This window comes from Citrus sinensis, chromosome 1 (assembly GCF_022201045.2).
Source record: "Citrus sinensis cultivar Valencia sweet orange chromosome 1, DVS_A1.0, whole genome shotgun sequence".
NCBI lineage: Eukaryota > Viridiplantae > Streptophyta > Magnoliopsida > Sapindales > Rutaceae > Citrus > Citrus sinensis.
The window spans coordinates 322,840-344,456 of NC_068556.1; the positions used below are offsets into that span (position 1 = coordinate 322,840).

Sequence of the window (21,617 nt, forward strand, 5' to 3'; positions counted from 1 at the left end):
ATATCAAATCGTAAATCTTGATTGGCGGGCGACATGTGCTAGCAATAGCTGGGTTTGAGAGAGGTCTTAGGCTCCTTTGGTGGTGGTGGTGGTACTGTGAGCAAGCTTCTAAGCCACAGCTCAGGAACATAATTAGTTGTTGTTGTAAGAGAAAGTTAACGAATGTTTAGCAGTATTAACTGCTAAGTAAAAGTTATTTGCTATTAATGTTAAACTTTATTTTCCAATAAATAACTGTGGAAGATAATTAGTTGTATTGCTTTCGTACAAATTAGGAATAAGATCCTCTCATGATTTGAGCTCTACTGAACTTTTAAAGACCTTATGACATGTGTGTCTTTTAGTGGTAGTATATAGGTAAAACTTAACTTCTTTTATTATTTTTATTTATTTATTAATAATCAATCATCAATTAAATTATTTGATCAAGACATGATCAGATCAAAAGATAATCCTAATCCTACAAACTAAGCTTTTAGAGTAAATTAAAGAGTGCATGCATGCCTAATTAATAATTGTATTTTTATGCGAGTGTGTGTGTGTGTGTGCGTGTGTATATCACCTCAGTTTATATATATAGAAAATGAAATATGAAATTAAAAGGAAAAGAACCATAAGGCGAGTTTGGTAATTTCGACAGATTCTGAAGTGAATCTAGCTTGGAGTTGCCAAAACGGATCCTAATCCTAATAGAAAATGAAGATATCATGTTACTGAGTAACCCAAAATAATAATAATAATAATAATAATATACTAACAAACTTTTACATCTTATCCACATACCTCAACTTTATACGTGTAGGTGTAGCCAGCGTTGCTTACACAAACCAAAAATCAACAAAGCAATTGAAAGATATATTCTCCTCTTTGCATCATAAGCAAGCGATTTTATCGCCGGAACATTGATGAAACATCATACATGCGCTACATATCCGGCCAGATTTTACATGCACGCGCTAAACGAAACAAATACGATTTGTTGTAGGGCCAAGCCCTTGTTCTTCTGAAAAAGAAGAGGCCCATAACTCCTAATGCCGGCCCATTATGGTCTGAATTAGATTAAAGATTAATTTCCTCCCTTTGAAATACTTTTTAAGTGACAATACCATCTATACAATCATCTTCAATATTATAATCTTTTATGAGTTATAGGAGTTTTGATTGAAAGAAAACTGTGTTACTTCGTCAAATTCAAATTCTCTACTCATCCTGCGTTTGACTTGTCTTTTTAAATTCTACCTATTGATTATTGGTAAAAAAAAAAAATTGATAATGCATACATCCAAAACTTTACTACTTTGTATAGTCACTAGTACTTAGATGTGAAAATTAAAAGCCAAATGAACGGAATTGTGCCATGATTCTGCGATATGATTCTCGAAATACATTTATAATAAGGAGATTTGGCTAATCTTTGCTTGATTTAGCACGTTGATTTTGATTTTTCTTGATTCTTATCAACCTTTGTTCTGATTCTTATGAGTCGAAAGTTTTTCGTACTATGATTATTCCACATGCGCATAATAGCTTTTAGCAAATCCAAATTCTCATGTTTAGCACATAAGAGCCATGATAAATTAAGGGAGGCCATCAAATTCAAATAAGACTGCGTTACTTTATTAAATTTAGATTATTTATTTATCTTACATCTGATTTGTCTTTTTAAAATCTACTATTGATTCTTGGTAAAATAAGAATAATAATGCATACATCTAAAACAAAAATAATAATGAATATCATTTTTGAATTCTTAAATCTTGATTTAAAGTGAAGATGGAAATATTCTTTTTTCCTCTCTATATAATCATTTTCAATAATAGATTCTTTTATGAGTTATTGGTGTTTTGATAAAAAGAAGACTATGTTGTTTCATCGAATTTAGATTCTCTATTCATCTTACATCTGACTTGTCTTTTTTAAAAAATCCACTAATTGATTATTGATAGAAACAAAACAATAATGCATACATCCAAACAAAAATAATAATGAATATCATTTTCGAATTCTTGATCTTGATCTAATGTGAAGATGGAAGTATTCTTTTGTTACAAGAGAAAAGGCCTCTCGCCGACATTTGCAATATGGACATTACGCGTATAAGTGGTTTTTTTTTTAATTATTTGGAGATAATAGTGGGAAATAGTGTAAAACAACTTTTTTAATAATTTATTCTCCCAACATTCAAACTCATGTAACCAGTCAAATAAAACTATTTAAAAATCATTCAACTAAATTTTTAGGATTGCAAATAAACACCATTTTTTCATCTTAATATTTACGCACCTTAAACCAAGTACAAAATTAGTAGAAATGATGATGCGAAAGGAAGATTATTTTGACATCGTTTTAATGTACACTTTAGGCCGTGTTTGGTATTGTGGTTTTACAACTTAAAAAGGTACAATACTTAAATAAATTGGTAAACACTTACAGTTATTATTTGAAAGTTAAGTTGATTTTATTTTACACTTGTATGATGAAAATTCTATGATATCTTTACAATTTATGCCAAAATTATCATTTAAAAAAAATTATATGTACCATATATTATTAACTTTTATTGAAAATAATAATAACCACAGCCTTCTTTTCTCTTTTCACATAGCAGTCGTGACTATTACAGCACCTCGTCTTTGATAATGTCAATTGAGACTTGAGAGTTTACGTTTGTCTACGCGACTGTAAGTAGACTGCCTAAATAAGACGGGATACGCGCCAATTCCTTGTTTTAAAACGAACAAGCCCAGACCTTCGAGAACCCACGTGGCTTATACTGAGTTAAATCTTACAATCTATTCTCTACATCGTACGAATAGATTCAAATTTGATATGCAAATAAATAACGTAGTTAAATATTTCATTTAATAGAATTTTAAATCAAATGGGAATAATAGAACTGATCGACTCGTCGAACATCTATTTGAATTTTATACAATGGGTAAATTTCCCTTTAGTCCAGAGGGTAGTATCAATTATTAGTCTAATTTAAAAAAAAATGATCCAAAATATTGATATTCTCTACTTATATTAGTATCACTAATTTAAGGGTCAATTTGGTAATATTATAATATTTTATAATAATTGTTGTTCGTTTTATTATAAAAATAATAAATTATTAGAAAAATTAGTTAAACATTTAATAAAAGAGTATTGATACAGCCACAAACTCTTGTACAAACTTATTTTGTACAAACTGATGTGGCATGATAAGATTGGTTGAATTAAATATCACTTGGCCCACATGATTTGTTTTTATTAATTTATATTTTCATTCAACCAATCTTATCATGCCACGTCAGTTTGTACAAAATAAGTTTGTACAAGAGTTTGTGGCTGTATCATTACTCTTAATAAAATTCATTTTAAAAAATTCTATGAATTTTAAAAACAATCGTATATATTTAGCAAATCCTATTATTAAATTATTGTAGGAATATAAATTATTGAGTGGAACATAACTTTAAGTAGAATTTATTTAAATATTTATAAACATATATATATATATATATAATATTTTTATTGTGCACATATAATAATTAATAACTAAAATAAATATTTTTTATTTTTATTTTGTTATCTCTATGTAGTTAGTAGTAGTAATAATAATAATAATAATAATAATAATAATAATAATAATCTCTTTAAAGTTTAAAGTTACCGGTTTTATTTCTTAGTTAATAAAGATAATTATCAGTTTTTGTAATACATATGAAAATACATTGTGAAGTTGTATTAAAAATAAAAGTGATTCTCAAAATTAAATTTTAAAAAAACAACTCATTCCCTTTTCTCAAATCTACTGTAAAATGAAATAATTTTGCTAAAAATAATTTTTTAAAAAAAATTGATCACTAAAATAACTTTTAACTTTTTAAAAATCACTTTTGTACCACTTAAAAACAATGTCAAACCAGTCCTTGGTGTTGTATGTTTTCCTTTTAAGGGTCAAAAAGCTATTTTTCAATTAATCTTGAGTAATAGCATGAATATTTACCACCCGTCTCATAATATTAATATTTTTGTCCTCTAAAAGTAACGTTTAACACAAAATCTTGAACCTCTAAAGTCTTATTGGTGATTGAAGTTTTGTAATTTTTAAATTGCAACTGCAGTGGAAAAAAAAAACTACAAATATAAAATAAAAATTAATAATATATAATAAATATAAGTTTTAAATAATAATTTTAATAAAATTATAAAATATATAATAAATTTTCTGTCATACAATTGAATAATCATATTAATATAACTTTCAAACTTCAACAGTTAGTATTTACCAAATGTTTGAGTATCCAACCTTAATCTCAAAAGCACTCTAAATATAATCTCTATGGTTGACATTCTTCCATGAATACATCGCCAGCAATCTACATGCCGGGCTAGCTGTTTGTTCTTTGAAAAGAAACTACCAAACATAGGGCACCAGTCACAGTTTAATAATCAACCGGGACATACATTTGTTACTACTTTCAGTACATAAACTACCTAATACCAAATGTAAGTTTCAATCAAACTAGAAGTTCAATCCCTTACATTGAGACAATAATCTCAACAATCCAAACAAATATATACAGTATACTTTAAAACTGAAATCAATGGCAATAACAGGAAACAGCACGTCATCCACCAGCAAGAAACTTGAGTCAACCTCTGGCGAACTTGTAGTGAAACTCATCAATAGTGGAGTAGATCAAGCCTTCATTTTCAAGAGATGCAATTGAATCCCTGATGTACAAAGTAGATAGAAGAAATTAGTACATAACTCACTTCCGTACATAACTCTCTATGTATCTACATGATAGATAATCAGATAGATACGTAGAGAGAGAGAGAGAGAGAGAGAGATTACATGATCTTCTTTTGGGGTATTTTCAGCTGCTCAGAAAGTTCATTTACGTGTACTCCCCTTTCCCGTTCACTGCAAAGAAGAACCAATTCCTGAACTCAGTAAAGTGACCTTTCTTTCCTCTTTTTGAGATAAGAAAGCTCTATGAAGTGGCATTAAGAGAAATATATACTGAGTGTAATTTGGAAGGAAAAAAAAAGATGACGAGTCATTGATCAAATCACTAGACCAGGCAGCTAAAAACTAGATGTTAGAGTAATAACAGTGCAAGCCTAGCGACAACAAAAAGGGAATAACTAAAAACGGGGTGCAATTAGAATGAATAAGAAACAAACCTAGACACAACACAGCAACACTAGCTAAAGGCACATGGTAGAATTTTGGCATATGACTGACCTGCTGGATGGTTGCTGCAGATAGTCAAGGATCATTTGGTCACAATCCTTCAGTCCGTCAACGCCAAATTGTGAAGAGAGCTGCACAAAAAAATTAGAACTTTACAAAATATATAGATGTAAATGACAATGAAACGGAAACTTTCTGTGATTGTTTAACACACATTAGTTGGGGCTGTCTGATATCCACTTAAACCGGTTCGGGCAGAAGTGTTCAGTGATGAATCGACCATCTGAGGCTGAGATGAAGGAAAACCTTGTACCTTCAATTAGATTTAGAGTAATACACAATCAATTCAAAACAAAATGCAGAGGCATCATATATATTCATCCTAAGGATAGAATGCAAATATCGCTTTGAGGAGAATTTTTTCTCAGTTCCACTCACAAATACCTGTGACTTGGAATTTTGCAAGTGAAAGTATATGCATTCAATATAGTGGCAAGTAACCTCATCAAAGTTTGTCACTGGCCTGAAAAAACAGGAAAAACCAAGATGTCAAAGGTTATCAGATTTTACATGCTAACTACTAAATCATTTTGCCTTTGTATAGAGTGATCCATCAATTACATAAAATATCATCTAGCTTGCATGAGCAAAAGAGTGATTCAGAAAAAAGGGGATCCATCACGGCAGCTAAAAGTACAGTCGCCCAGAAATGATTTCTCTTTGTTCTAGGAATCTTACAACATTTCTTTAGTTTCTTTTGTAATTTAAAATTATCATATCTATTACAAAAATTGTCAGGGATATATTCTTTGCAAAAATGAGGTTTCCATATTTAAAAATAAATCAATGAGAAACTTCAAGTTCCAATTTCCAGGAAAGTTAAAAACACCTCCCAGCATCAAATGACATTAAATTTCACAGAAGTATTACTGCCAAATGATTGAGGCAATTTATCAGATGACTTGAGTGTACAAGAGGTCATAAAGAAGCTGAAACACAAAGAACATTGAAAACATTTAAAAGCAAACAAATAAAAGAAAATCCAAACACATAAATGATAGGTTGATTAAACAATTCCTCAACCACCACATGCAGAAAGCCAAATATTTTTATATTCATACCTCACAGAGAAGGCAACAATCTGTTTTTTCCCTTGAAAGCTTTTCAAGTTCCCAATGAGACGTACGTACATTCCATCTCTATTTCCAAGATAGAGAAAATAAAGATGAAATTTGGATGTTAAAGCATATCATTGCAGAAGATAAAAATAATAATAAAGGCTTGTAACATGAAGAATTTAGAGCTCACTGTATGGCCTCCATTTCCCTGGTGTCAAAAACCTCACTTGCCCTATCCAATGCATTAAAAAGTGCATTAAAATTAAACACACATGATTTGAAGAGTATAAATTGATTAAGGCCAATATATTGGCATTGTCTGATCTATGTATTTACTTAAACTCCAAGAGGAAATGCAGCAATTTAAAATTTTCCAACTACGCAAGATAAATGTTTATTGATTAGATTCACAATTGGGAGCAAAATACTACCATCTTTTACATACAACTCTCCCGGTTCCATCGTCTAGAGTGAAATTAACATCAGAAGCTCTTTCTTCTTTGTTATACACCAGCCCAACCAATGTAACCTGAAGCAACCCAATATACAAAACAATAACATCAAGCAAATACATAAAAGACAATCCCACAATTTATCTATGATTTGATGATAGGCCTTTTCCTCAAGCACTTCCAAAATAACACACAAATTCAGTAACTGTTTTGTCTAAACAAAAGAAATTAAGGGGGTGCATTGAGGATTATTACATTAGTAATCTCCAAACCATTGATCATAAAATTCGATTTATCATCACCAGAGTGGGAAGCTTCACTTATCATCTTCACTGTCACTGGTACTAACCCTTGAGAATCACGACTCTGTGCGCAAAGAAACAGTTATTGACATCAGAAAACATACCAAAAGAAACAATGATTATGCTTTGGCAAGTTTAAAGATAAATAACTATTAACCGCCAGAAAATAAGTAAAATTAATGAGATTTCATCAACAGAGCCCATCAGAGTAACAATCAAACAAAGAAAAAGAAACCCTAAAATAAATAGTAAGATACGAAAAAACTAACTAACTAGCTACCTTTCTCATTATTAAAATTTTCCAAGGTTCAAAACGCTAAGCGAACAGAGATAACTAATTTAGTCGAAACAAACAGAAATTATAGACGCAAAATTTGAGGGAAATGACTTACTCTTGCCGTAGAAGAAGGATAATCGGCGGACTGAGGCGGCTGAGAAGGCATGAATCCGCCGCCGGAAAATGCATTGCTGGCGTCGAATTGGCTACTCGAAAACATCTCTGAAAACCCTGGACCTTAAAATTAAAGAATTGACAGTTGCAAGTGCAAATTTGATCCTTGTAGAGCTTTTGCGCGTAGACGAGATTTATTTTAGGGTTTCCCGCCAGTGTTCCTTGCTTATTTCCCGCGTGCGAATTAGATCCTACTCTAATCAAATGTGGATCCGGATGCGGATCTTAACCGCATCGGTTTCGGTTCTTTGCGACTTGGACCGGGCGATACTGATGTTTCAGACCACCCGAGTCGGACCGGTTCGAATTCAATATTAGCATGAGAAAATAATATGATTACAACTGACTATTTTCTCTACTTAAATGATAATTTATTATAACAATAATTCAATACTTACCAAGTAATTTTACCAGAAATTATCTCAAGTACAAATAAATGATAATGTGTCATTCATTTATCAAATGATAAATTTATTTATTAACTGAAATTATTATTTAACTATAACATTCTCTTATTAATGAATATCGCGTCACTTAAAATAGAATCATTTGAAGATTTTAATATTATTCTTTTAATGTTCAACACCACGTCAATAATAATGGAATCATTTGAAAGATTAAATATTACTCTTATATTCTATTTTAAAGAATTTCTAACTTTGTTTAAAATATAGATATTGGTTTTATTAAGTTTATAGGCTGTATTAAATCAATGCCTTTCACTTGTTTCTCTCTATCTAAAACTAAATCCTCTATAACACAAATTTCTTTTCTTTCTCAATTCCTTGGGGAGGGAGCTCTTATCTCTCTCCATCTACAATATAAATAAATAAAAATAATAATTTTCAGTTTTTGATTCATGTGCTGTTAGGTGTGATGACAGAATTATTATTATTTTTTGTTTCTTTGGTCTATCCTAATGTCCTCCTCTCAATGCATTAATGCATAGTTGCGTACCTGTAAATGATAAATATATTAAGGTCTATCAATATTCTAAAGTCATGTCTGCCAAAGTATAAGATGGAGGATGGTTGTGTAGGTTGAGTAATGTACTTTTTCGAGATCATAATTTGAGTAACAAGTGTTTGCTCTTAGTGTATAATATTTCATCTCAAAATTTGCGACCAAATTAACCTAATCTAATACTGTTATGCTGTATTCAAACATGTGCTTTCAGTGGAAATTTTATTTCTTTAATGATTATTTTGTAGGTTTAGTTATTTTCTTATTTTTCTTACTGATTTCAATATTTTTATCCCTTTTTTCGTTTAGATATTATATTTGAGTGTATTTTTTTTTTAATTTTTTTTTATCTAGATACCAAATTTTATTGCCCTTTTTTCTCTTTTTTTTTTTCTATTAGTAGAATTTTATTAAGTAATAATAACTTGGGGTTTATATATTTTAGTAAATTCTCGTCAGTTAGAGTAAGTATAAAAGAGTTTCAAAACTCTAGTTTTGTCATTCAGACTTTTAATAATAATATTTCGGACTTTCAGAAACTTGGTGTTCCTCTATCTTTTCAGCCTTTCATGATTTTGTTGGTCAGTATAAATAAAAGATTTATAAATACTATAAAATTCTCTATACTGATACTATATAGAGAGCATGGGACAATAATTTATTATTTAGTCACTGGCACATTTTTTAACTTGTGAGTATGTAATCACTTGCCAACATGTACACGTTCTTATGGAAACTAGCATATTTATAATTTATTCATTAATTAATTAGTAATGAAGTGCATACTTTACCTCTATATCACTTGTACCAATCGTAATTAAATTAAAATAATAATTTTTATAGCTACATATTCATAAAATAAAAGTAGTTTGGTCTTAATATTATAACTATAGAGAAATTTTACTATAATACAAATAAAATCTACTTCAGACATACTATTCAATAGTTGTAAAGAAAGATTATTCCTACAAAGGCCTCCACCCATCTCTCCGTGGCAGAGGAATGACTCTTTACCACCTAGCCAAATGGTTTAGGTGGTATATGATCATAACAATTGATAGAATATTTGTTATGAACTCAAAATGAATTTGGAAATAGCCACTCAGCCTTTGCCTAAGTGGTTAGAACTCAAGCTCTCACTCCGTATAGTAATATGGGGACTTAATTGCTTTTTAAAATTTGAGTGGAGATTGGTCTTTGCAGAGTAAACATCCCTCGATTATTAGTAGAGTTAAAATTTAGGTAGTGTTTCATATAATATTAAGTAGACATCCCTCGATTATTAGTAGGGTTAAAATTTAAGCAGTGTTTCATATGATATTAATGTAGATATCTCTCGATTATTAGTAGAGTTAAAATATAAGCAATGTTTCATATGATATTAATGTACTATTGTTCCAGTAATAATTTGATTTGTAAATATAAATTACACTCTCATGTAATATGAGTTGTAATATTGAATAATATTCATATAATCAAAAAATGAATTTGGAAATATCTAGAACAATTTTAACGATCTTATGAAAACTATACTTACAAGAAGTTTTCAATGAAAGGCTAAGTGGAAAACAGTACATATTTGTCATTGCGTAATGTAATATTATCAGTGTGAATTATCTCAGTTGTGAAATGAGTGGAAGAATTCAATCATCAGGTGTGCTAGGCTGCAGCATATATGGTAACATAATCTAACAAAAGAAGGATTTAGAAAAAATAAAATAAAATAAAATAATAAAGTTGGGATAAAACTTATTTCATTTCTAAAATCCGTTGAGAAAAGAAAACTTTTTCCTTTCGGAGCCACGTCCCACGCGAGCGGCGAGATCACAAAATTGGTTGGTTCATTCCGTGCTCCCAGAAAAAGACCAAAAAATTGATGACAGATCACTTTCTCCTGCCTCACTTATCGCGTTCCATTTGCGTATTTCCCTTGAATTTATCTAGAAAAGAACTAGCGTCACGTTAAAAACACACTTCTGTGGCTGCCTCATTTTCACTTCATTTAACGGCATTTTCAAATATTCTTCTCATCTCTGTATTGCAACGACCTGGCCCTTGGTACTTTCGTTTCTCACCAAAATCACTCGCTCGCTCCGTCTTATCAACCATGGATTTGATTAATCCGAATTGCATAAACTCACTCGTTTTCTCTACAAACAAGCATCGCCAAACGAACAAGTGCAGAAATGTATTTTCCACCTCCAAGGAATCTTCGTTTCGGTTATCAACGGCGCCACAGAGAAGCGAGAGATTCTCAACTTCAATCTCGGCGAGTGATGCTTCAGTTAACGGTGTAACGACGACGCCAGCGGATAAGAGATCGTTGGAATTAGTGAAATCCAGTAAAGCGATGGAGCAATTAGACATCGAACGCGGCGTTTGCGTGCCGTTTCGCAAGTACACGCCTGAAACAGTACGATTAGATTTAGTGTCCTGTAATTATTTTTATTTATTTATCTTTTCGTGTTCTTGATATTCGATGTTCGCCTTCTGTAAACTTGGCTGTTAGTTTCGTTACGAGTTATGAAAAATTTGGCTTACGTAGTCAAGTTTTCTGTTGACAACTGGGCTTCATATCAAGAGCTTCTCATAAAGCACTTCATTCAAGTGCTTTCTTCACCACATAAGCTTTTTGTGGTTTGTACTGTAATTGCATATTTTTTGACCTGTGCTGACATATTCTTTGTCGAGGATTAAAGTGTCGGGATACAGATATATGATATTCTGTGTGTGTTGGGGAGTGCTTTCTGTAAAAAGAATTGCTTCATAGTTAAGCACTTTCTGAAAAAGCAGATATCTATAGCTTCTTCAACAGCACTTGACTGACTTCACCATATCTTTCTGGAAAATCAACGGCAAAATGTTTCACTCTATACATGTCATTATAAACACTTTCCTTCAAACTGTACTCCACAGCATAAAAAGAACATTTTACTATTTAAAAGTGCTTTCAGCACAATCTTGCATTTTGGCTTGAATTTGATTGTGTTGTTGTTGATAATTAGGTGAGGAACAAGGTATTGGAATCTAGAGGGGCTGTAATTTCTCTAATGTCACGTGGAGTGGAGATAGTATGGAGTTTGGGATTGTATTGGTCTAATTTGACGTATGATTGTTTGGTTGGAAGAGACAAAGAGGTTGTTCCTGATCGTGCTCGCCAACTTCGGAATCTCTTGTGTAATTTGGGGCCTTCCTTTATCAAAGCTGGGCAGGTTTGTCTTTACCTTTCAGAATTTTCATTTTTTGACTACAGATATGCGTTGAAATGTTTGAGCCATTACAAAGGGATAGATATGAGTATTAGTTAGGACATTCCCCTCTGGTCCTTAGTTTTACATATTGAATGAGTGATCTGCTTGTGCTGCAGGTGCTTGCGAACAGGCCTGATATTGTAAGAGAAGATTATATGAATGAACTCTGCATTCTTCAAGATGATGTCCCCTCTTTTCCAAATCAGGTAAAACATACTATGACAATGGATAACAGCTATCTATGAGCATCTTTTAAGCAATTTTTTATTGCAGTGGGACAGAATATTTTTGCCTAAGCAGTGACTGGTTTGATAGGTTGCTTTTAACATTATAGAAGAGGAATTGGGTCGACCTCTGGAAGCTGTCTTCAGCAAAATTTCTTCACAGACAATAGCGGCTGCAAGTCTGGGTCAAGTTTACCGAGCCACCCTGCGTGAAACAGGGGAGGACGTTGCTATTAAGGTTGTATGATGTTTATCTGCTGGTTTGTCTAACACATTCTTGAATGCATCCTTCCTTCTCACGAATGTTTTCCAGTTTTGCTTAATTAACATAAATTATATGATAGAGAATTATCGAAAACTGCCTTCATTGGCGTCTGAAATCCTTGGAATGCAGTAGCCATGTTCTACTATTCCTCCTCTGCAACCTTTGCCTCAAGTTAAAACTATATTTTCTGCCAAGCAAAATTCAGTTTTTTATTTCAGTATTGTAGATATCTTGTGTGAGGAGATATTCCTCTTGCCTGCTTCAAATTGTGAAAGTTTTGTGAAAGAATTAACAGGTTTCATATGCTTACAGGTGCAAAGGCCTGGGATAGAGCCCATAATCTACCGAGATCTTTTTCTTTTCAGAACTCTTGCTTCATTCTTAAATGGAATCAGTATACAGAAACTTGGTTGCAATGCCGAGCTCATAGTTGATGAATTTGGTGAAAAGCTTTTGGAAGAGCTTGATTACACTCTGGTACTTTTCATAGCTGCTCTTATGTTTGACATAAATAAAGTGCTTATAAGTTCACCGCATTTTAGAGGAGCACTATTTGCAAACAATGTTTACATCCTTGGCTTCACCATATTTGCCTAGATTCATTTTGTCTTTTGTCTCCTATATTTTTAATCATCTATAGTTACTCTTTTTTTTTTAAACTCTTTCAGGAAGCCCGGAATATGGAAGACTTCCTGGAGAACTTTAAAGATGACCCTACTGTTAAAATTCCTCGGGTTTACAAACGGCTTTCTGGTTCACGTGTTTTAGTGATGGAATGGATTGATGGTATTCGCTGCACTGACCCCCAGGTTAAGCATCTATACTTTAGATGGATGGTGTTATTTGAATCATTTATCACTTTCAAAGCAAGCACTATCATAAGATATCACCTTTTAAAATCTTTTTTCTCAACGTACCTCAGGCAATAAAGGGAGCTGGAATTGATGTAGGTGGATTTCTAACAGTAGGAGTGAGTGCTGCTTTGAGGCAACTGCTAGAATTTGGGTTATTTCATGGAGATCCGCATCCTGGAAATATCTTTGCTATGCGTGATGGACGTATTGCTTATGTGGACTTTGGGAATGTTGCTGAACTTAGTCAAGTAAGTTGTATTCCCAGATAAATGCTAAAAGAAGTTAAAATTTTATTAAGATTTCTTTGCGACTTTGGCAGATAATTGAAATAGGTGTGTGTTCTTATTTGGAAATATACAAGAAAATACTCCTCTTACCAAATTAAACCATTTTGATCTGGTTTATATCTTCAGCAAAACAAACAGATTTTGATCGATGCTGTTGTCCATGCTGTGAATGAGGACTATGCTGAGATGGCAAATGATTTTACCAGGCTTGGCTTCTTGGCTAAGGGAACCGATGTCTCTCCTATTATTCCAGCTTTGGAAGCAATCTGGCAAAACTCATCTGGGAAAGGACTCGCTGATTTCAATTTCCGAAGTGTTACGGGTGCTTACATGTTGTTTACTTGTGTCGTTGGTTTTCTTTCTGCATCTACTTTGAAAGATTTTTTCTGTCATGGGCACCCAAACCAAACGTTGTGCTGTTTCTGTTGCAGGGCAATTTAACAAGTTAGTTTACAACTATCGTATCCGAATTCCAGAGAGGTTTTCTCTCGTTATTCGTTCTTTGCTGACACAAGAGGGCATCTGCTTCACGTTGAAGCCAGATTTTAAATTTCTTGAGGTGAATGCACTTCTTGTCATGGTACTCTGTTTTAAAATTCTTACAGTTTAAGTTTTTAATGCCTACTACAAATTATGTATGGTAATCTCTGTGATTACGCACTTGCTTTTTTCATGAATTACAAGCAACGGCTCTCTCTTGATGCATGATCTTTATCTGCACTGTCGTGCATATCTAGGTTGCCTATCCATATGTGGCGAAGCGTCTGCTTACAGATCCTAATCCAGCTCTCCGTGAACGCCTTATACAGGTAAGTTTAAGGTCATATTCCCCCAAACTTGCAGTTTTTTAAGAATGTGAATCAATCAGTTTATATTTGGAGAACATATTTGTTTTGAGTTCAATGCTTACTATTTAGTTGAAAGAACCATTATATAACTTCTGACACTTCTTTGTATACTAATTCACTGTATTTTTAACTGCCTTGTCATTGATTACTTAAACTATGTTTCTTCAATAATAACCTACTACCTACCGTAGGTTCTTTTCAAAGACAACGTTTTCCAATGGAAACGGCTTGAAAACCTTATTACTCTTGCAAAGGAGAATGTAGCGAGGATGAGCAGCAATCCTGCATTGAGAGTAAAGGACATGTCTGTATCATTTCAGGACCAGTTTTCTTAGTTCTTTTCTATCTGCTTGAGAGTTTTAAGAACGTGTATTCACACTATCCATTTTTGCAGGCAAAATTTAAAGAGCTTGCAAGTTCCAAAAAAATTGGACCTAACTGACACCATTAAAGATGGAGCTCGCCTTTTTTTCACTGATGAAGGAATTCGTCGACAGCTGCTTCTTGCGCTCACAGAAGATTCAAAGCTTCACATTCAAGAGGTTTGCGAACCTGAATGTTATCTATTTCATCCAGTTGCTATGTGCTATTTACAAATGTGCTGAAATTTCTTTGTCTTTTGTAGCTTGTGGATGTATACAGGCTAGTCGAAAGTGATATTGATATGCCTTCATTAGCTACAGAAGTTGTAAGAGGTAAAATATCAATAATAAGAGTTTTGAAGGCGCAGGTTACATTGTTCTATATTTGTTTCTCAGTTTTTAACCCCCCAACTTGCAGACTTTCCGAATGTCGTCCGAGATCTTGCACTTTCCTGGAGTGACTCAGTTTTGTCAGACAGATGATTGAAGCTTTTTTGAAGAGCTACATAAGAATGCGATCTTAGTTGTTTTGGATGATTATTATACCATGCTGACCAGAATCGTTGAGCATTTTTCACTCAAATGCTCAACTGACCAACCAAAAATGTGTTTCTGATGCAACCGCTGGATAGAAATCATTGTTTTATTGTTGTGTAGATGTGTATATGTAAAGCACTTCAGTCTTCAGGTGATAGCAAATCAGAAAAGACCTTCCTGCAGTCTGAGGATTAGCCGGTTAGCACATTCTGTAAATATTTCCGGGAATAGACTAAATAGTACGTTATTGTATTACTGTTGAATGCTACCTGAACTTCAGTAGCTTCATCGTTTTTGCTGTATAATAACAATACTTATCGAATTGGTTCAATAAATGCATAGTATGTCACAGTAATGAATTTGCTCCTCTTGTAATTGTAAAGTTTCGTGTAGCTCAAATCTTTATGGGTGTGACGGTGTCTCCAAGCTCCCATGTATTAAGCAGTTACTTATATTATTATCTATCATTCTATATAACATTTTGTGACGGTGTCACGTTATTTAGATTTTGTTTTATGTAAAATGCTAAAGAGAATGTGACACTAAAATAAGTCAGAAGAACTCCCACAAAAATAAAATAATCCAGAGTCATCTACTGGTAATTTCATATTCTTTTAGACTCACAAGAAAAAAGAGAAAAAATCTATCAGGGGAAAAACTGCAGTTCGTGGACTAATTTAAAGCGGAGTCAGGAAAGGGGGGGTTTATATATAAAATCTAAAACAAAAGGCCCTATTGGTTATTTTTCTTAAACCAGTTAAGTAACAAAATGGGGTGTCACTGCAGCACTAGCAGCTTACATAATCCAGAGAGAAAAAGGGCAAAAAAAATAAAAAATAGAACTATGTAGAAGCAAGCATCTTAAATTTATTCGTTTCTCGTCTCTTCCGTTTCACTGGGTTAGTCCATGGATTTGATAAACTGATTATTTCTCTCAAAATCTTATTCGGACCGACACGTGAAAAATAATCCTGATTTTTTTTTCTTCCAAATCTAAGAATCTGCCTACTTTGTATGAAATCAGAAGTTATTTTGCCGCCATCGAATTAATCCTCACTATTTGTATTACACTCTGTTGGTAGGCAGATAGATGCAGTACATTCGTGCGGGAAAAGCAGCAACCGATATATTCTGGAAATCAAAATTTTCGATTTTATACGAGAGTTATTTGTCGTCAGTGCTGTCGCGTTTTAGATTAATATTTTAACCATTAACAAGATCTTCATCTCATTACATATCAAGGTATGTGGCTCGAGTTTTTCTCAATTGAGGTCCTCCTTTTAATTATTAATTGCAAATGTGAGTTTGAAATTCTGATCACTAGGAGCATGCCTCATAAAGTTAATTACGAAGACTATGATTACGGCGACTACTACGAGTATGAAGATTATGATGACTACGACTACGATGTAGAAGATAACGGTTAGAACACCATTTTGCACTCAAGACTCCCTTTTTCGTTGTTATTTGTGAATTCTATGTCGCATAATCAGTTTTCGTATATTGAGATAGGAAATAAGATTCTTAGGGTATGTTTGGGATTTGAGGTGTTGTCGATATTCATCCGAACTGTTGAGGAATGGAATCACTAGCTATCAATAAGTAACTGGGTAGTCGTTAACCATTAGTGGAGTAAAATAGTGTATTTATTAAGCACTTTAGCTGTTGTGTGTTGCAAATTAAAGATAGCCTTTCGCCCCTTTTATCAATGGCTGTAAATTTGTGTTGAAGAATTCTTCTTCTTATATTTTATGTAGTTGTCATACGAATAAAGCTATGAGGACTCTCTGATTTGAATGCTCTTTATGTAATTGACTTGATGACCCTTATGTTGAAACAGGGGAAGCACCCACACCTGCATCTGAGTCTAAGCAAGAAACTTCCAAGCCCAGGGTTTGGAGTTGTGCTATTTGCACTTATGATAATGAAGAGGGCATGTCTGTATGTGATATATGTGGAGTTCTTCGTACACCTTTGGTTAATAACAATAGGAAAACAGGTATTTGTCAATGACCTTGTACTCTCGTAGTTTCTATTTATCCAAACTCGGACTAGTAATTATAGTAAAGATTGAACGTCATTTCCTTATCCTCATCCCTTTAGAAAAATTAAGAAATATTCATGTTAGTCATGGTTGTGGGCATCAGCTCTTATGTTTTGCTTTATTTTCTTTTAACATCATCAACTAGTCAGCTTGCATTTTTTTAAGGTTATGTCATCTTTTTTAGGGGACTTGTTATACAATTTTGCTTTCTAGTTGGTTGTTCCTTTATATAGAGTAGATCTGTTTCATGCAGCTGGCGGCATATGCAAAGATTCTGGAGCATCCGTAATGGCCAAGTCTCTTTTTGCATCATTGCCGCCACGGACGCCGAAAAAGGCTGTAGTAATTCAACGGCAGAATGATGGTTCTTTGATGGAAGAGGGCAATAACTGCCACAAGCTTGGGAATACCAAAGGAAAATTTCATGAATTCCATGAGGCTTTTAGTTCCCATAGCCATTCCAAATTTAATATAGGTCTGCACATGTTCTAGGATAGGGCGTAGATCTGTAATTTATTGAAATTTAATGTCAATTTTGGTTTTAGTATCATGCTTGGAGTAGTGCTACATTTTTGTGTTTCATGTTTGGAGAATTTTATTTGCTTCTTGAAACTGGTTGTAGATTTAAATATATGTATTCTAATTTCAAGCTTTACATATCTTGATGGTGCAGCCCCTTTCAAGTTTGATGTTCCATCACCTGATGATTTGGTTTCTAATGGATTGCACTCCTCCAAAACAGGTTCAAAAGGTATCCTACTGACATGCTTAAATTATTGTAGAAATCAATTTCTAAGTACATTAATGCAATTTTTAGACAACTAGGGAATTGGAGGGTGTTTTCTTTGCATGTGATTTCATTGATCTTGGCACAGTCTAGCAGCACTATACTCTATTTTTTTCTTTTTTTTTGGTTGAGTTTTTTGTTAATGTCTATGCAATTTAATTTGTACTTCCATAGATCAAATGCATTTTTGATGAGATAATTTTCTCAATGTTTGTCTTTTCGATTTAAACTCATCTTGTTTCTGTACTGGCTTTATCTTGTAGGAAATTTTTTGGACTTAAAATCTTCTAGAGTTTCCTCAAGCGTCTCTGAAAAAAATGGCTCTGTTAATACAAGATCCAGTGCTAAAAAGTCTGATATTGCAAATGTGTTGATGCCAAAAGACAAGCAAGATAGCGTGGATGAGAGAAATAGCTTGAAGAATGAAGTACGTGCAAGTTCTAGAATTTCTGACAGCTCTTCTGTAGTAATGGCAAAAGATAGACTAGGCACTATTGATGAGGGAAATTGCTCGAACCACGGTACAGTGGATGATAGCATTAGTTCTTCAGTCGATGGGACTGAATCAAGTAGTCATACTGGTAATTTGACCAGTAATATGAAGAACATGTCGTCGACTGCTAAATCTGGAAATTCAACCAATGTAAGTGCCAGAAAAACAAATTCACATACTCAGTATAAACCTGAAAAGTGGATGCTCCCAGACAAAAAAGGAGATAGAATGACTCAACTAAATCTTGCAATAGTAAGTCTACGTCTGAATTTTAGTCTTATCACATAAGAAATAAAGCTTTTAATTTTTTTTTTTAAATCCATATCTACAATGCTTATTTGTTTTCTTGTCATTTTAGGTTGGCCATGTTGATTCGGGAAAATCAACTCTCTCAGGTAGACTGTTGTTTCTTCTTGGACGAATAACCCAAAAACAAATGCACAAATATGAAAAAGAGGCCAAATTGCAGGTACCTCACTGTGATTTTGTGTCTTTGTGTAAAATATTTGCCTGCATTTGTGCCGTGAGTTCTTGTTTTTGTTAGATTGATGTGTTGTTTGTAATAACCAGGGCAAAGGATCATTTGCTTATGCTTGGGCATTAGATGAGAGTGCTGAAGAGAGGGAACGGGGAATAACTATGACTGTGGCTGTTGCGTATTTTGATTCCAAAAATTATCATGTTGTTGTGCTAGACTCACCAGGTCATAAGGATTTTGTCCCAAACATGATTTCTGGAGCAACACAATCCGATGCTGCAATTCTTGTTATAGATGCTTCAGTTGGTTCATTTGAAGTTGGTATGAACACTGCCAAGGGGCTGACAAGGGAGCATGCACAACTGATCAGAAGTTTTGGTGTTGATCAACTTATTGTGGCAGTTAACAAAATGGATGCTGTACAATACTCTAAAGATCGGTTTGATTCAATAAAAGTACAACTTGGAACTTTTCTTCGTTCCTGTGGTTTCAAGGACGCTTCTCTGACATGGATTCCATTAAGTGCCCTAGAAAATCAAAATTTGGTGACCGCTCCTGATGATGGTAGGCTGTTATCTTGGTGAGTGTTTTTTTTTTAAAAAAAAATATATATATAATGATCTTTCTGTAGTAATACAATTGTTATGGGTAATAGCTTCCTCCAAGAAATTACAATGTTGCTATTATGGATAAATTTTCATTAGGTAAATTTGAATTGGTAATTGTGATGCAGGTATAAGGGGCCCTGTCTATTGGATGCAATTGATTCCTTACGGCCTCCTCCTAGAGAATTTTCGAAGCCTCTACTTATGCCCATATGTGACGTTCTTAAATCACAGCACGGGCAGGTGTCTGCCTGTGGCAAATTGGAGGCTGGAGCTCTTCGAAGTGGATTGAAGGTATGCAATTTTTTGACTCGCTTTCAACACTGAATGGAATGTGAATGCCTGCCTGTGTTTCTGTGATAGATCCTTGATAATAGAATTTTTATAGATAATATATGAACTATTTTGCTCTATGCTGGATAGTATGACGTGTGTGTTGCAGGTTTTAGTCTTGCCATCTGGAGAGGTAGGCACTGTGCATTCCATAGAACGAGACTCCCAGTCTTGTTCCGTTGCCAGAGCTGGAGACAATATAGCTGTGAGTCTGCAAGGTATTGATGTAAGTCGTGTTATGTCTGGGGGCGTGCTATGTCACCCTGATTTCCCAGTTGCAATCGCCACACACTTAGAGTTGAAGGTGCTCGTTTTGGATTTTGCACCACCAATTCTAATTGGCTCTCAGGTACTCATTTGTTTTACTCAACACTTGCCTATAGTTTGTTGCTCAAGATGATTTGTTTTCTAAAATATATAGATTTTGTTGTTGAAATTATCCCAGTTGGAATGCCATATACACCATGCAAAGGAGGCTGCAAGAATTGTAAAGATAACGTCATTACTTGATACAAAGACTGGCAAGGTTACAAAGAAGTCACCTCGCTGTCTTACTGCAAAGCAAAGTGCCATAGTAGAGGTGAATCAGAGTCAAAATACTAGCTTCCAGTACTATTTTGTTTGCTAACCCAGTAGCAGCAGCAGAAGTTGATTTCATCTCTTTCTGTTTCTTCCTTTCAGGTCGCTCTGCAGGAACCTGTCTGTGTGGAAGAGTTCTCAAATTGCAGAGCTCTTGGTAGGGCTTTCCTTCGATCATCAGGAAGAACCATTGCTGTCGGCATTGTAACCCGCATAATTGAGGATCAGCAATAGTTGGACCTTGGCCTAATGATTAATACGTGGCTCGTAATATCTAATTGAGGATCAGCAATAGTTGAACCTTGGCCTAATGATTAATACGTGGCTCGTATTATCAGATCGTGAAGCAGCCGCTCCTGGCGGTCGATTTCTGAAGCCACCGGTCAAGAGAGCATCTGAGCATGTAACAATATGGAGGGAATTTCGTAGGAAGCAAACTCACTAATGTGTCTGTAAAAGTTTTTCGAGTCCCAAACGAAAATTTATTTATTCTTTTTAGCCTCACCTCCAGTCGGCTGAGTCCTCTACGGTCAAATTTGACTAACAACAACTTTTTGTTTCTACTTCATATGTAGTACGCGCGGAGCCATCACTTGACCACGTGGGACTCGTTGCAATAATTTTTGTCCCCAAAATCTTTTTCCACAAATTTGAAACTCAAGTAAATGAAAAAAAAAAAACGTACAAAAATTTATTACTTTGGACTTTTGGGCATCCAATCACAATGAGGTTTGACGGACACGATACGCACCAGCAAGTAACCAAATCGCAAATGTCAAATGACATTGCCAATTGATTCATCATTATAATTTCCTATATAAAACAAAGGACATTTTCGTCATACTTTTAAAGTCTGAGGTCTAATTTCGGTACTCTACCATCCATAGTATATTATATAACGAGTAATGATACAGTCACAAACTCTTGTAAAAATTTATTTTGTACAAACTGACGTGGTATTAATTCATTGGTTGAATGAAAATATAAATTAATAAAAACAAATCATGTGGGCCAAGTGATATTTAATTCAACCAATCTTATCATGCTACATCAGTTTGTACAAAATAAGTTTATACAAGAGTTTGTGGCTGTATCATTACTCGTTATATAACATTTTTATTATATTTTGAAAATTTTTGTTACATGTCAAAATGTTTTATTATATTTTTAAGATGTGATACGCAATTGCGCAC

The 21,617-nt window shown here is 33.8% G+C and overlaps 3 protein-coding genes across 7 annotated transcripts; 2 read left to right on the forward strand and 1 right to left on the reverse strand.

Moving 5' to 3' along the window:
• Nucleotides 1-4,298: 4,298 nt before the first annotated feature.
• LOC102610707 (replication protein A 32 kDa subunit A) lies at nt 4,299-7,701 on the reverse strand. Its single transcript, XM_006483530.3, has 10 exons — nt 7,456-7,701; nt 7,017-7,127; nt 6,741-6,838; nt 6,500-6,541; nt 6,313-6,390; nt 5,636-5,714; nt 5,406-5,504; nt 5,243-5,322; nt 4,850-4,918; nt 4,299-4,725 (listed from the first exon to the last, which is right to left on the reverse strand). The coding sequence occupies exons 1-10, from the start codon at nt 7,558-7,560 to the stop codon at nt 4,644-4,646; spliced, it is 843 nt and encodes a 280-aa protein (XP_006483593.1). The 5' UTR covers nt 7,561-7,701; the 3' UTR covers nt 4,299-4,643.
• A 2,616-nt stretch (nt 7,702-10,317) lies between these two features.
• LOC102610410 (hypothetical protein) lies at nt 10,318-15,464 on the forward strand. Its single transcript, XM_006483529.4, has 14 exons — nt 10,318-10,890; nt 11,483-11,689; nt 11,845-11,934; nt 12,044-12,190; nt 12,530-12,694; nt 12,886-13,026; nt 13,140-13,319; nt 13,485-13,680; nt 13,790-13,917; nt 14,096-14,167; nt 14,398-14,510; nt 14,601-14,748; nt 14,832-14,901; nt 14,987-15,464. The coding sequence occupies exons 1-14, from the start codon at nt 10,585-10,587 to the stop codon at nt 15,049-15,051; spliced, it is 2,028 nt and encodes a 675-aa protein (XP_006483592.1). The 5' UTR covers nt 10,318-10,584; the 3' UTR covers nt 15,052-15,464.
• A 378-nt stretch (nt 15,465-15,842) lies between these two features.
• Nucleotides 15,843-20,987, forward strand: LOC102609501 (uncharacterized). 5 transcript variants are annotated; one of them, XM_025100448.2, is made up of 13 exons: nt 15,843-16,004; nt 16,188-16,347; nt 16,430-16,527; nt 16,946-17,104; nt 17,388-17,624; nt 17,823-17,900; nt 18,200-18,681; nt 18,788-18,898; nt 19,000-19,487; nt 19,641-19,806; nt 19,955-20,194; nt 20,291-20,425; nt 20,527-20,987. In XM_025100448.2, exons 3-13 carry the CDS (start codon nt 16,434-16,436, stop codon nt 20,656-20,658), a joined length of 2,322 nt encoding a protein of 773 aa, XP_024956216.1. In that variant the 5' UTR covers nt 15,843-16,004; nt 16,188-16,347; nt 16,430-16,433; the 3' UTR covers nt 20,659-20,987. The 5 variants fall into 5 exon arrangements, with proteins under 5 accessions (XP_024956216.1, XP_024956217.1, XP_024956215.1 ...); XM_025100449.2 differs by having other exon boundaries at nt 15,846-16,004; nt 16,192-16,347; XM_025100447.2 differs by having other exon boundaries at nt 15,899-16,347.
• The last annotated feature ends 630 nt before the right edge of the window (nt 20,988-21,617 follow it).